Below are 12032 nucleotides of genomic sequence, written 5' to 3'. Positions count from 1 at the left end.
GGTTCAAAGACCTTTCACTTATGACTGGCCTCAGTGAAAACATTTATATGAAAAACAGTAGAAAGAATTAGGTGTTTATTACTGAATGGTATCTTGTTCTGTCATCTGAGAGCAACAGCTTCTGCATGAAGATATTTTAAGAACTTGGATTAAGAACTTGAGAATAGTAGAGGGGTTTTATGGAGAAGGGGGCTGGGAGAGGGGGAAATAGGGCCAAGCAAATACAACAAGTCAATCTCAGGTCCCTTTCAACAGGTAAACTGCATTAAGCTAGACTTCACAGCCAACATACAAGTGACCTACAATGGCCAGACAAGCTTTTAGCCTTGGCCATGACAGATACAAAAGGGTTGTAAGTTGCATATGTTCTTCAAGAAGGTTTTTCTATTTTAAAATAGAAATATGTGGAACAGCAATAATAGCATCCCCTAAATTTGCTGGAAAATTTCTCGGATAAGAGAAATAAGGAAGGAAGATGCTTTGTCCTCAATCATAAAAAACAAGTCAGACACACTTCACCCTGAGAATACTCTGCCACTTCAGCAGCTTACATGGACCATTACCAAAAATGTGACACTTTTGTTCTGTTTTTGTCGTGCAAGTTTCATTTCCAGGGGAGCAAGAGTCTGCAATCCTACTAGACCTTCCATTCCCCAGTACCTTTCCAGAAAAAAGAAAACATCACTAATGGGGAAAAATTAAACAGAAATCTAGGTTAAAAATAAGAGAGAGAAAAAAGAAACAAAGATAAAATGGTAAGAAAAAAACTTGAAAAGAAAAAAAGGGAGAAAAAAAGGAAAAAGAAGATGCAAAAGTCTTTTTCCATGCTCCTCTGAGCACTGCAAAGACATAAATGGACATAAGTCTAACACTTTCCCCTTGCAGGAAATTCTTGCAAGTCACACTAAGCAGGTTTAAAAGGAATAAAAATCCCCTGTGACAGCCAGGGCACTGAGAGATTCTCAGGTGACTCTTCTGTCTTTTAGGGACTTTTCTTTTTCTGCCAGTTATCTTTACTGAGTCTAAACAGAAACACCAAGGAGAGCTCACCCCAGCAATGACATGAAGGGACAAGAGGACAGGAGCTTGTTAGCATTCCTGGAACATCCAGCCTATTTAAAAAAAAAAAAAAAAAAAAGAGGAGGGGGCAGGGAGAGAGAGGAAAAAACCCACCCCTGGGCCTGCACAGTGCAGCTTACCGCCATCTTGATGTCCTTGATGCGTGCCGATGGCATGGAGGTGGCTGGCACCAGATCAGCCCAAGAGAAGGAATGAGAGGCCAATGGAGATTTATGTGAGGAGAGTGAGATGGACAAGGTAAAATTGTCAGGAGGAGTTGTTAGAAAGTAAAATATATTGTGACAATTCCACTCCTGCCGTTCATCAATAAACTGACAGATCATTTAGTGTCAATTAGGAGTGATAGATGGACAAGTCCCCATGATCCTGGGCCAAAATTAATGGCTGGGAGGGAGAGGGTGATTGAAAATGACGGCTGACATTGAGAGGAAAGTCCTGAAGGTCCCCAAGGGGCCATTACTTGCCTCATTCCCTTGCAGATCAATGCAGGGACAAACCCAAAAACAGACACTTCAAGACAAAACTTAATCAGACTTCCTTTTCTTTCTTCTCCTTCTAAGTTGTGCCCCCTCACTTGGCAGCCTTGATCCTCTCTGCCTATACTCCTCACTTCACTGAGGACATCCACAGATGACTGCAAGCTGCAGAGCAAGGCTGACATCTCCCACGCAGCCAGGACTCTGGCTCTGCTCCTAACGTGGCACTGTCACAGAGAAGTCCAGACTGAGACTCACCACAACACTGCTGGATTGGGAGTAGAGAACAAAATCAATGACACATCTTTCCCCCACTGTCCCAGACCAAGAAATTCACGAGCACTTTACTACTCCCTGCACTTTACTACTCCCGGCACAACAGGGATTGCTAGAGGTTCTAAAACCAGGCACTCTCAGGGGTCATTTCTTATAGAGAGAATACAGGATAGTTTAAGCCCATATTCTTGAAACAGGAGGTTTTTAACTTTACTTATCTCTAGAGACCTTGAATCATAAAACCCCTTAATCTCTTAAATAACTTTCCTCCAGCTCCAGGGTGCAATCTCACCACTGCCCACCATTCAGAGCCTTAAATGATATCTATGCTATTAGAGGGGCTGGGTTACCCTCCTCTAAAGGTCACCCCAACTGCATCCTCTTCCTTTCTACATGCACTTAAAATTCACCTTCTTGACAAATGCATTGCTGGACACTGTACCGCTGTACCACTTCTGTTCCAAAATACTTCAGGCACAGTCATTTTCCTAAACAAGCCTTGATTATTCTAACTCTGTGTGGCCTATCAGTCAGAAAGGGGAAATTTCACTTGTAGCTGAAGCACCTGTTGCTAAACCGCCATCATCCACGTAGAAGAAATGAGGTACATGTGCAGGCACTGGAAGGGACTTCCTACTGAAAGCAGCACTTGTGTTTGCTTGCAGGGCTACCTGAAACAAGCTGTGTTTATTTCCTTAACAGCCCTTGCTGCTGCCTGCAGAGCTGTAGGAATTTTAGGGGGCTCATTGCAAGACCAAAGGGATCAAGCACCCGAGTAAATTGAAAGAGACCTGAGAAACAAAGAAATGACAGTACTGCTAAAGAGAAATTCTATGAGGAAAGTCAGAGAGACAAGATCAAAAGAAGTTGGAATTAAATGAATCATGGAGGTGCCCCTCCTTTATCAAATCCTCACCAGCATGCAAAACTGAGTTCCCTTTTCCTTCCCCCACTGGCAGGCACTTTGTGTTTCTTCCTTTTGATGCATGAGATAACCTGACATTAGAGCTTGCTTTGCTTGTCACAAGTGTCAGCACTGATGTCATTAGGGACATCAGCACAGCTTTCAGAATGGCACTTGGGCTCCATCCAGTGGCTGGAGAGCTGTTTCTGTAGGAAAACCCAGCTGTAATTACTGTTATTTATCTCAGCAGTTTACTAGGCCCCAAGTGGCTGCCCAGGTTCTTGGCTGGTCCCCTTTCTGCTAATACTGGGGCTAGAATATTGCTGGGGCAGCAATGAGAGCACCTCTTCTCAGAGAGAATGATTCTTCTCAGTATAGATTTAACTAGATACAGCAGATTCAGGTACAGATGGCCCTGGTAGTATGGAAGAATTAATTTTCTGACACTACTTTGAACCATTTAGTTGCTGTTTGCAAAGGACCTGGGGGTTTGCTCAGACACTTACCAGTGGTCCTCATCATTACCCAGATTTACAAAATGGGTCTCCTAGCAATGACAACTGTTCTATAAGAGTACTGGGAGTGCAAAGTAATCTTCCCACATTTGGCATTTGAAAACATGAGTAAAATAGATCATTTTGATAGTTCTCAGCAATTTAAAAATCTGACACTTGCAAATGCTATGGGAACTCATGATAAAATACTGTATCTCACACACCATCTGTGCCAATTAATTTAAAAAATAATTTAGGTGGGAAAACTTTAAGAATCCTCCTCCTCTTCCTATCTTGCAACAGTCTGGGAGAGCAGCAGTCTGATGGAAATAATCAGCAAGATGGTGAAAATATTTACAAGTCTACATAAGCATGACATGAGCTGGGTAGGTAAGGGACTAAAAGAGTGCACAAAGGTAGAAAAACAGGTTACAAACTAAATTCTACTCTAACATGTGCCAAATGGAAATAAAAAGAACAATTTCAAGTGATTGTTTCATACTGATAAGATTCTGAACTAGAAATATAGCAGAAAAGCATCCCTGCAGGAAAAGCAACACGTATACAGTCATAACTGACTGAATCTGTCAGAAAGAGAGCTAAAAGCTAAGACTTCAAATGGAGAAAAAGAATAACATAAACAGCTACAAGATCATTGCACAAGTGGCCACAGTATTCCATCTGACCCACAATATATTTACACAACACAGAAAATCTAACTGTAGCCACTCTGCTCATCCTTCCTTTCTAAGTGAAAGAAAAAAAAAATCAGATTTTAGCATTGTCAGTTCTGAAAATCAAATTACTTCTAACAGAACGATTCCCAAGTGTGGGTTCAGTTATACTGTCAAAAAAGGGCTTAAACCTAAATCAGATATAACAACAGAAGCATGTTATTCTAACTACATCTACACTAGTGAACTTGGAGCAAGTTAACTTGATGGGCTTCCAAACTGAGTCAAATTGGTAGAAAAGCTGTGGGGAGATAGAGCCTGAGAAAACAGAAACAACAAAGCTACAGCAACATTGGTATGACATCAGCCGATGACTCAGACTTTTCACATGAAGGCTTTACCCTGGGATATGTCAAAAAGCAAGCCCTACAGGCCAGCAGCTCAGACTTTTTTAAGGGAGAGAAGAAGAGAGATCAGCTTGGGGATAATACACAGGAAAGGGAAGACTGGGGAATTATTTGTACAAAACCCTTGTACCTCGTATGACTGGAGAAAGTCAGAACAAACTTCTTCATAAAATTTACTCAATAAAAACCCTTCTTACAAATGAACACTGTCAGATATGACATTTCACATGCACAATTGAGCAAGGGACACATCTTGGTCTCACGTCCCAGTGTGCAGATTCTCAGAGAAAGAAAGGTCTGCAACCCTGTGTCCTGTTCTGCTTCTCCAGCTGACCCACATCCAGTGTCACAGAAGCCTTTACTCCAGACACCTACAATGTCTTGTAACCCACACAGCTGGAGATGCTGGGGGAGCACCACCTACAGCTACTGCTGCAAATCTATAGGGCAACGTCAAACAATGGAAAACATGGTAAAATAGCACATGGCACAGTACTGTTACATTAGGAACCTGTTCACTGTCCTTCAGGGCACATTAGGCACAGATATATTGCATATGTATTACCTCCAACCCAGTCCCTCACCTAACCAACAATTACATAACTTACTTAACTAAACAATGAAATTGAACCTTTTTGTCTGCTGTCACATTTCCATAAAGCTTCTGCTTGGTCCTACAAAGATCCAGGATCTTTGATGGCACTTTTTTAATACCCTGAGGTGGATATATCTTTGCAATGGCAACTTCTAGGTGCAGCCAGCCTATGAAAATAACCATTATCAGGGTTAAACTGGAGAGCAACAGGAGTTCAGGCTGAGTTCTTTATTCCCTTGCTTTATTCTAGTCTCCAGATTTCCAGACTATTTATTTTCAAAGACAGATGGAGTGCTAATTTTCCCAGAAAAGTACTGTTTTTTGGAAAGGCTACCCCAGAATACAGACCACTTTTCTCCCCTCCCAAAAAATACTGACTGTATAACAGGTTTCTGGATGTCCTCATCCATTCTCAGTTTCAGACAAGAAAGTACATAACTTTTCATAACTCAGAGTGCCTCCAAAGTATATATTAAGACATATAGACTTTTACTATAGGCCTTTAAGTACACAAGCAATCTCACATCACTCCCCAGCTCAGCCCTTCAGCTCTCTGAATATGAAATACAACACCAGCATAACTTCTAAGCTTGGAAAACCATAACTATTTGAAAGCAAGTAATCTCCTCCCAATCTGAACTGTCCTCTAGTTTTCATACCTATTCTAATACCATGTCCAGATACTTTGTCTTATTTGTCCTTCATGTAAGCATTGGGCTTCTCAACACACATTCTACAATTTGTATACTTTTTCCTCCCATCTCTTCTTGCTGACCATCTCCATCCATCTCCATTATACCATAACCCCATACACACATAAACATTGACAAATTTCACCTTTACTGTCGAGGCTGATCACTAAATCCTGATGTATTCATTGCGCTCTTGTCAGTGTGGTGCTGTCATGTGTCACTCTCCTGGAAAGGACAGAACCCATCCCAGCTCCTGCGTTTAGCATGCTTATTATGCTCTTGACTCCTTCCAGGCACTGTACCAGGTAAGGAATATGCTGCCTCTGGCAAACAGGGACATGTACACTGTTCTAAACCTCGCCAAGTCAATTAGCCAATGGAACCAAGCAAAAGCGATACTTCAAATGGCTTGAACAAGTTACATTGATTTTGGAAAGAAAGACCATCTGAAAGACCCAGGAAAATTGTTCCAATGTCTGTGACAGGAAGGTCCAACTAGTGATGTTCCTTTATTCCACATCTAAATCCCTCTTAATAAGGAAAGAGGTGAGGACTCACTTGGTAGATGCCTGCACAGGATCATCTGCCCAGCCTCCTTGCCGGCGTGGGGGTTTAGGTGGTGGAACCTTTAACAAAGAGAACAGACATGTTACAGACAGCTCTGGTCAAGCCAATTGAGACACCAGGTCCACACACACTAATGTAGCACTTTACCAAATAATGGAGAGGTCGTGTTTAAAATGCTCTTTAATCCTAAAATAAAAGGAAGACATAAACTACAGGACAGGTTTTTAAGCTTGTCTGTAAACAAAAGATGCATCACCCTAATCAGTATCTTGTCAAGTTTCAGGTTTATGTGCCTTTGACATTTTGAGGGCACACAGTACAGTAGCTGACTGATCCACAGAGAGTGTGCTCTCCTGGCAAAATAGGGTTCATTGGGAACTTGTTCATCACTGTTGCCCACATAGCAGTGGGAGGTATCACATTATGCCTTTCCTAGGGTACAAGACAGCATGTTTTAGACATCTTGTTTTAGATGAGGAATCATTCCTAAAGAGTCTGCTTTTGTCCACTGCTTAGAATAGGATGACAGATGCCAAGTTCAGACACAGTGATCCATACCCAAACTCTTCCAAAGTTAGTTGGGATGAATCCCACCACTGCCACCACTGAAATCCAAAGGGGAAGATCATCTGGAGCTTAAAGACATTCCCTACTATTTTCTTGCATTGTCTTGTGTGGCACTCTGCCACATGGCAAGAGAAAATGGGAGTTCAGCTTGGGGCTTATGATGGAATTGTCAAATGGGGGCCATGAATCCCCACCATCTGGAAGCTGCCCATTACCAGTTACAGATTTGGGCTTGGTTCCCCCAGCCTGAGGCACTTTGTACAGCACTGCCTTCAGTGTTCTGCATGGCAGGCAATGATGAAAGCAGAGGCAAGGTGAGGCAATAGCTCCCAGTTGATGGTGCCCATTGAGGGAAGATGGACTACAGGGACCCATGAATGGACCACTGTGAGAAAGAGCAATTGCATGAAAGATGTCCCAAAACAGAGAAAAACTGCTAACTGCAAAGGAATGGTGGGGGCACAGGTGGCTCCCACAGCTTTTATTAAGGAAGTGAATGAGTGGGATGACTCCCAAGGAGTTTTGACTGCAGAGAGGACCTTGCATGTGTGGTGGGGTCAACCCTGAGCCAAAGCCAAATCACCTCTTGCCACAGATGAGGACAGGGTCGCGCTAACCCCTGATGGTAGGGGTCTCACATGTTTATTTCTTGAAGTAGAAGCATTGTTTGTGAGTGTGGGAAATTAAGAGACCCTGCCAGGGGCAGCCTCTGCCTGCTGCAGGGAGGGGGTATGACCCTGCATAGCTCTCTGATAGGAGCAAAAATAGTCATCCTCCAAAAATAAACAGGGAGCAGGAATGAGGCAGGAGCTGCAGTCCCAAAATACCAACTTTCTTCGGCAAAGGGAGCACAGGAGGGCAGAGGGACAGGCAGGGAGCGTGAAACGCAGGAAACAGACTCCTTATATGGGCTCATCCGTGGGGGACAGAGCTCAGTCGACTGGAATGACCATGTCACAGAATGTGAAGCCTTCAGGGGCCCAAGTGAATGGAGTTTTCTGATCTTTAAATGATTCCCCCAGATTCTTAAGATGCCAAACCAGAGAAGAGGCTACAGTGCCAAAAAAGGAGCATTTTGAATTCAGTTGATCTGGACACACCCAGAGCCCAAGAAAAAGTGGGAACACGCACCACATATGGGCGTGCATGCCCACATAAACATCCTTATTCCCATTACATACACCCCTAACCCAAAACCACACTCAATCCCACACAGATGCTTCCCATGCAAATAACCCCCTTTCCCCTTACACTATCCCTCTGATAGCCAGCAAGCCTGTTTCCAACACACAGCCTCACAACTCCTCACAAAGGTGCATGGGGATACAAAAATGACAACAAAGAACTTGGGCCATAAGGCTGAGGGAAAATGCAGCAAGTCCAGGGCATATCAATGTCCCTGCAATTTAATTTACTCATCATCAAAACTAGCCTTCAGATCAAAGATAACTCAAGTGGGGCACACCAGATCAGAGGGTGATAACAATGTCTGGCCCAGTCTTTGCACAAGGCATGACTCCCGGGCATCTAGGGGTTTGATTCCAATGTCTTCCCAATGTTATACTGTGTTCTCATTGATCATACACACCAGGCAACCCTGAATGTCTGTCAGATCCTGAAAAACACCTCACATACACCTACAGGTCTTTTATTCCTCTTGCAAAAAATCAAGTAATTCTTTCTGAATTGCCTACAGGAACACTAGCAACAGGAAAGGCAATGTTAACTGTCAGCTGAGGAGAAATAGCTTTTCTTTGTTAACTGCCTGGAAAGTGCTGCAATAAGGTCACATGCCACATACACTTTTGTCAAGTAAATAAACTTACCTTCATATACTTTCACAGTTCCAAAATCTTAGCATAATTTACAATTGAGAATGCAATGTTGTGCTTTACCATAATATGGTGACAGGTAGGGACTTTGCAGCTGCAAGCAAGAGCTTGAAACAGAAAATGGGACAAATGTCAACCCCAGAGGAATCAGAGCAGAAATAGAGTACACTGGCCTTCTGTAATGCAGCAAATGTGCTTTTTAATGTACCTTTTTGGTGAAAAAGACTGGGGGATTTAAATGATTAGAACTTGTTGGTACCTACTGTTATACCTTAGGCAAGATTTATATGTATGTTCCCAAATGCAAAGCTATACATCCAAAGAGTCTAGTGCTCAAAACACAGATTCCACCAGCTCCTGACAACTGTGTTGTCTCTCAGCCCTTGCTGCTCAGTCTCTTTCACAGCATCAGCTAATCACTTACTTGCTGGAATTCTCCTTTCCACTTCAGTTTTGTCCATTATTTATCTCCAGAAGATCTCCTCTACTTGAGTTTCTGCAGATTGTCCCTTTCCCAAGGAAAACAGCCATGGTCCAAGTTTTTTGTTTTGTTGTTTGTGGGTTGGTTTTTTTTTTTTCCTCAGAAATTTAGCTCAGGCATTTTTCCAGTACTTCTTAGGCCACCTTCCATACCAACACTTTGATACATCCATAAGCAGTATTTTATCTCTCCCTTGGAAAAAATGACTGGCCTGAATTCCATCTCTCCTGCATCAAAGTAGAAACGCTACCTTCTTCTTTATTGTTTTTCAGGCCCTTTCTTATCAGACAGATGCAAATTCTAATCTGACTTTCCCATTAAAGCAGAAATTTCCAGGCTACTTGTCAGATCACGTCTACAGTTCTGAAGGTGCCAGTTGGATGCTGCTTCCCTCATGGAAGAAACTATCCTGTGTATCTCTGAATCCTGAAGGTCCAGCAAAGTTTCTTTTAGGACCAACCACAACAGAGGCAGATTATGGGCATGTTAAGTCCCTCAGATTCTCAGGTGGGTCTGGAAATATGGATTAATTTACCTTCATCAACATGACAACTCCTTTGGAACACTGAGCACTCTGTGCAGGGATGCAGGGACTCAAATGACATTGAGAGCACACAACAGAGGACACACAATTCTTCTATTATGTCATATTTCCCCTAAAATATGTAGGATCTATGTTTTTCCAATATACAAACACTGTGAGATTTTACACAGTATGTAGGTGTCTTGTTTTTATCCAATATTGACCAAGAAGTGGAAAGAAACAAGTATGGGCAGTATCAAGGATTCTCCTCTCCAGCATGATGCCAGAGGCTCCCTTGACTGAAGAAAAGCAAATCTCCACAACCAGGCCTGATGAATTAGTTTTGATTGCTGCCATTTAAGGAACTGTAAGTCAAATAGCCCCACTGCTCCTAAACAGCCACATAAAATCATCTATACTGATCTCAGAGCATATATGATATCAAAAACACATCAATTCCAAGATCTATGCAAGCCTCGGCTTTTTGCAAAGAACCCATCTCTGCTGGCTCTGTTTATCATGTCCATAGACGGTTCAAATAGTGCCTCTGATTTTAATGAATACCCTCCAAGGACTTCTGCATGTCTTAAATACTGGGCAGAAAATACTGGATTTGTATTTCGTCCACAAACTGCCCCTCTTTTCACAGTCACTGGCTTTCCTTTACTAGGGAAAGTGTTATTGAAACAGAAGCTCTTGAGGGCCTTCAAATATTCTCTGCCATCTATCACAGGTAAAGGAGCAGTTCATATTGTTAACCAGCTACCGGAATTGCTTTCCCAAAACAGTGGCCAGCTATTTGTCAGCTGACATGCACCCATGAGGAAAGCTGTCACCTTTGCAGCATTTGGCACCTTAACCTGTCTGAGGAATTACTGCTCTCCCCTGCAGGAAAATAGTGAATCAGCACACAACAATTTGATTCTCTGAACAAGGGGTCACCAGGTAGAATCCTCTCACAATCCATAGTCATAGGGAAGTGCCTCTCCAGCCCTCCTAAGCATGAACATTTCTCAATTTGCTATCACTTTATGCTACTTAGGGTCAGACATTTTCCCATCCACCTTCCCACCTCCAACAGTTCTTTTGTTGCCTTGATGTAGGTCCAGAAGCACTCAAAGTATGAAATAAATGTGTGGAAAAGGAAAAGCTTTTAATAAAATTATTTTCAATGAGATTGTCCCTAATCCACTTCAAGGTAGACAAGCAGGCAGGATACTACTGGAAAGGCTGGGAAACATGGCTGACCAGAAATGCTATTTCAGAAGATGTCATCAAAAGGCAAGGAGATAAGCTCAGAAAGCTGAAAATAACTGCCCTGCCGGTCAGCCAGTCGGGGTGCACGGGACAGAGGCTGCACAAGGCCTTGGGGAACTCCAGGCCGTGCAGTGCAAGGGCTCACACTGGGGAAGTTGGCCTAATTAGGGAACAAAAGTTCAGCTGCATTTTTGAGATTCCTCCTGGAGAATCTGGCCAACTTCCAGATGAGAGGTCCCCAGGAACAGTCTGGGACTCCAGCACTTCTACACGCAACCAGAAGACCTCTGGGGGAAAAAAAAAAAAAAAAGATGCAAATCCTGTAAAATGGAAGCAGGTAAAAAACCCAGTGCTTCCTTGGATGCTGGATCCTTTCAGTGGGGGGTATTTACTAGAATAATGCAAGAATCACAACACATGACAGAAACTCTGCGACATGGAGGGACAAATGCAGCTCAGCCCAGGACCACGTAAATGGGAGGGCATTCACAGTGTGCAATAGCTATGGGAAATTCTGCCTCAGAGAACCCTCCCAGGTTCTCAAAAAATGCCAATTGCTTCAAGAGCTATCTACTGCCAGTTCACCCTACTCCCAACTGCATGCCTAAGAAAGCAAAACCCTGGCAACATGCCATATACAAAATGCTGCTACCCCTGCTGAAGGCTCCTCTGCAAGCTGAAGATCACAGGGGAGAACAGGATGCTAGAGAAAAATATTGCAGTAAGACTGTAAGGTCTTTGGGAATAGGAAATTTTTGTTCCAGCCATACACCAACACTCTCTAGATCTTATTGCAGTGCAAATTGTAGATACAGAAATGACTGTGACTGCATTACAATTATGACTTCCTAGGTCATGAACTCTCTAAACCAGAGTGGAAGGATAGTGCCCAAACCATTGTGATTATTTTTACACAAATAAGGTCCCCTGATCAACACTCAGCTGAGTACAGCTGGTGCTGGGTTCCTCACTTGGATGTTTTAGTTTCAGGGAACGTAGGGGAGAGCACCTGGGGGGTGGCTGCTGCACAGATCCAGACCAGACCAGACAATGGAATGAGAGTTTGGAGCTGGGTGCCAACCACTGTGCAAGGGTAAGAACTGGGTCAGGAAAATACCGTTCTGATTAAAGGCCCTGATCACATCAAGCCCCAGGCCATGTCTACACCACAGGTGCAGACACACCTGCAAGCATCCACAAGGATCCT

General features: G+C 43.1%; 2 protein-coding genes across 3 annotated transcripts in view; one reads left to right on the top strand and one right to left on the bottom strand.

The window, feature by feature from the left end:
* Positions 1 to 12032, top strand: part of LOC143694378 (uncharacterized) — a 470045-nt gene that overhangs the window by 382901 nt on the left and 75112 nt on the right. The gene's annotated exons all lie outside the window — the stretch shown is intronic.
* IFT43 (intraflagellar transport 43) overlaps positions 1 to 12032 on the bottom strand; it is a 44138-nt gene that overhangs the window by 21318 nt on the left and 10788 nt on the right. For both annotated transcript variants that reach the window (XM_054634943.2, XM_054634941.2), the window contains one exon: positions 6157 to 6224. In XM_054634943.2, the coding sequence (XP_054490918.2) occupies positions 6157 to 6224 (68 nt within the window). The remainder of the gene's footprint in view (positions 1 to 6156; positions 6225 to 12032) is intronic.

Source organism: Agelaius phoeniceus, chromosome 6, assembly GCF_051311805.1.
Source record: "Agelaius phoeniceus isolate bAgePho1 chromosome 6, bAgePho1.hap1, whole genome shotgun sequence".
Taxonomy (NCBI): Eukaryota; Metazoa; Chordata; class Aves; order Passeriformes; family Icteridae; genus Agelaius; species Agelaius phoeniceus.
This window is presented reverse-complemented; position numbering and strand designations above follow the sequence as displayed.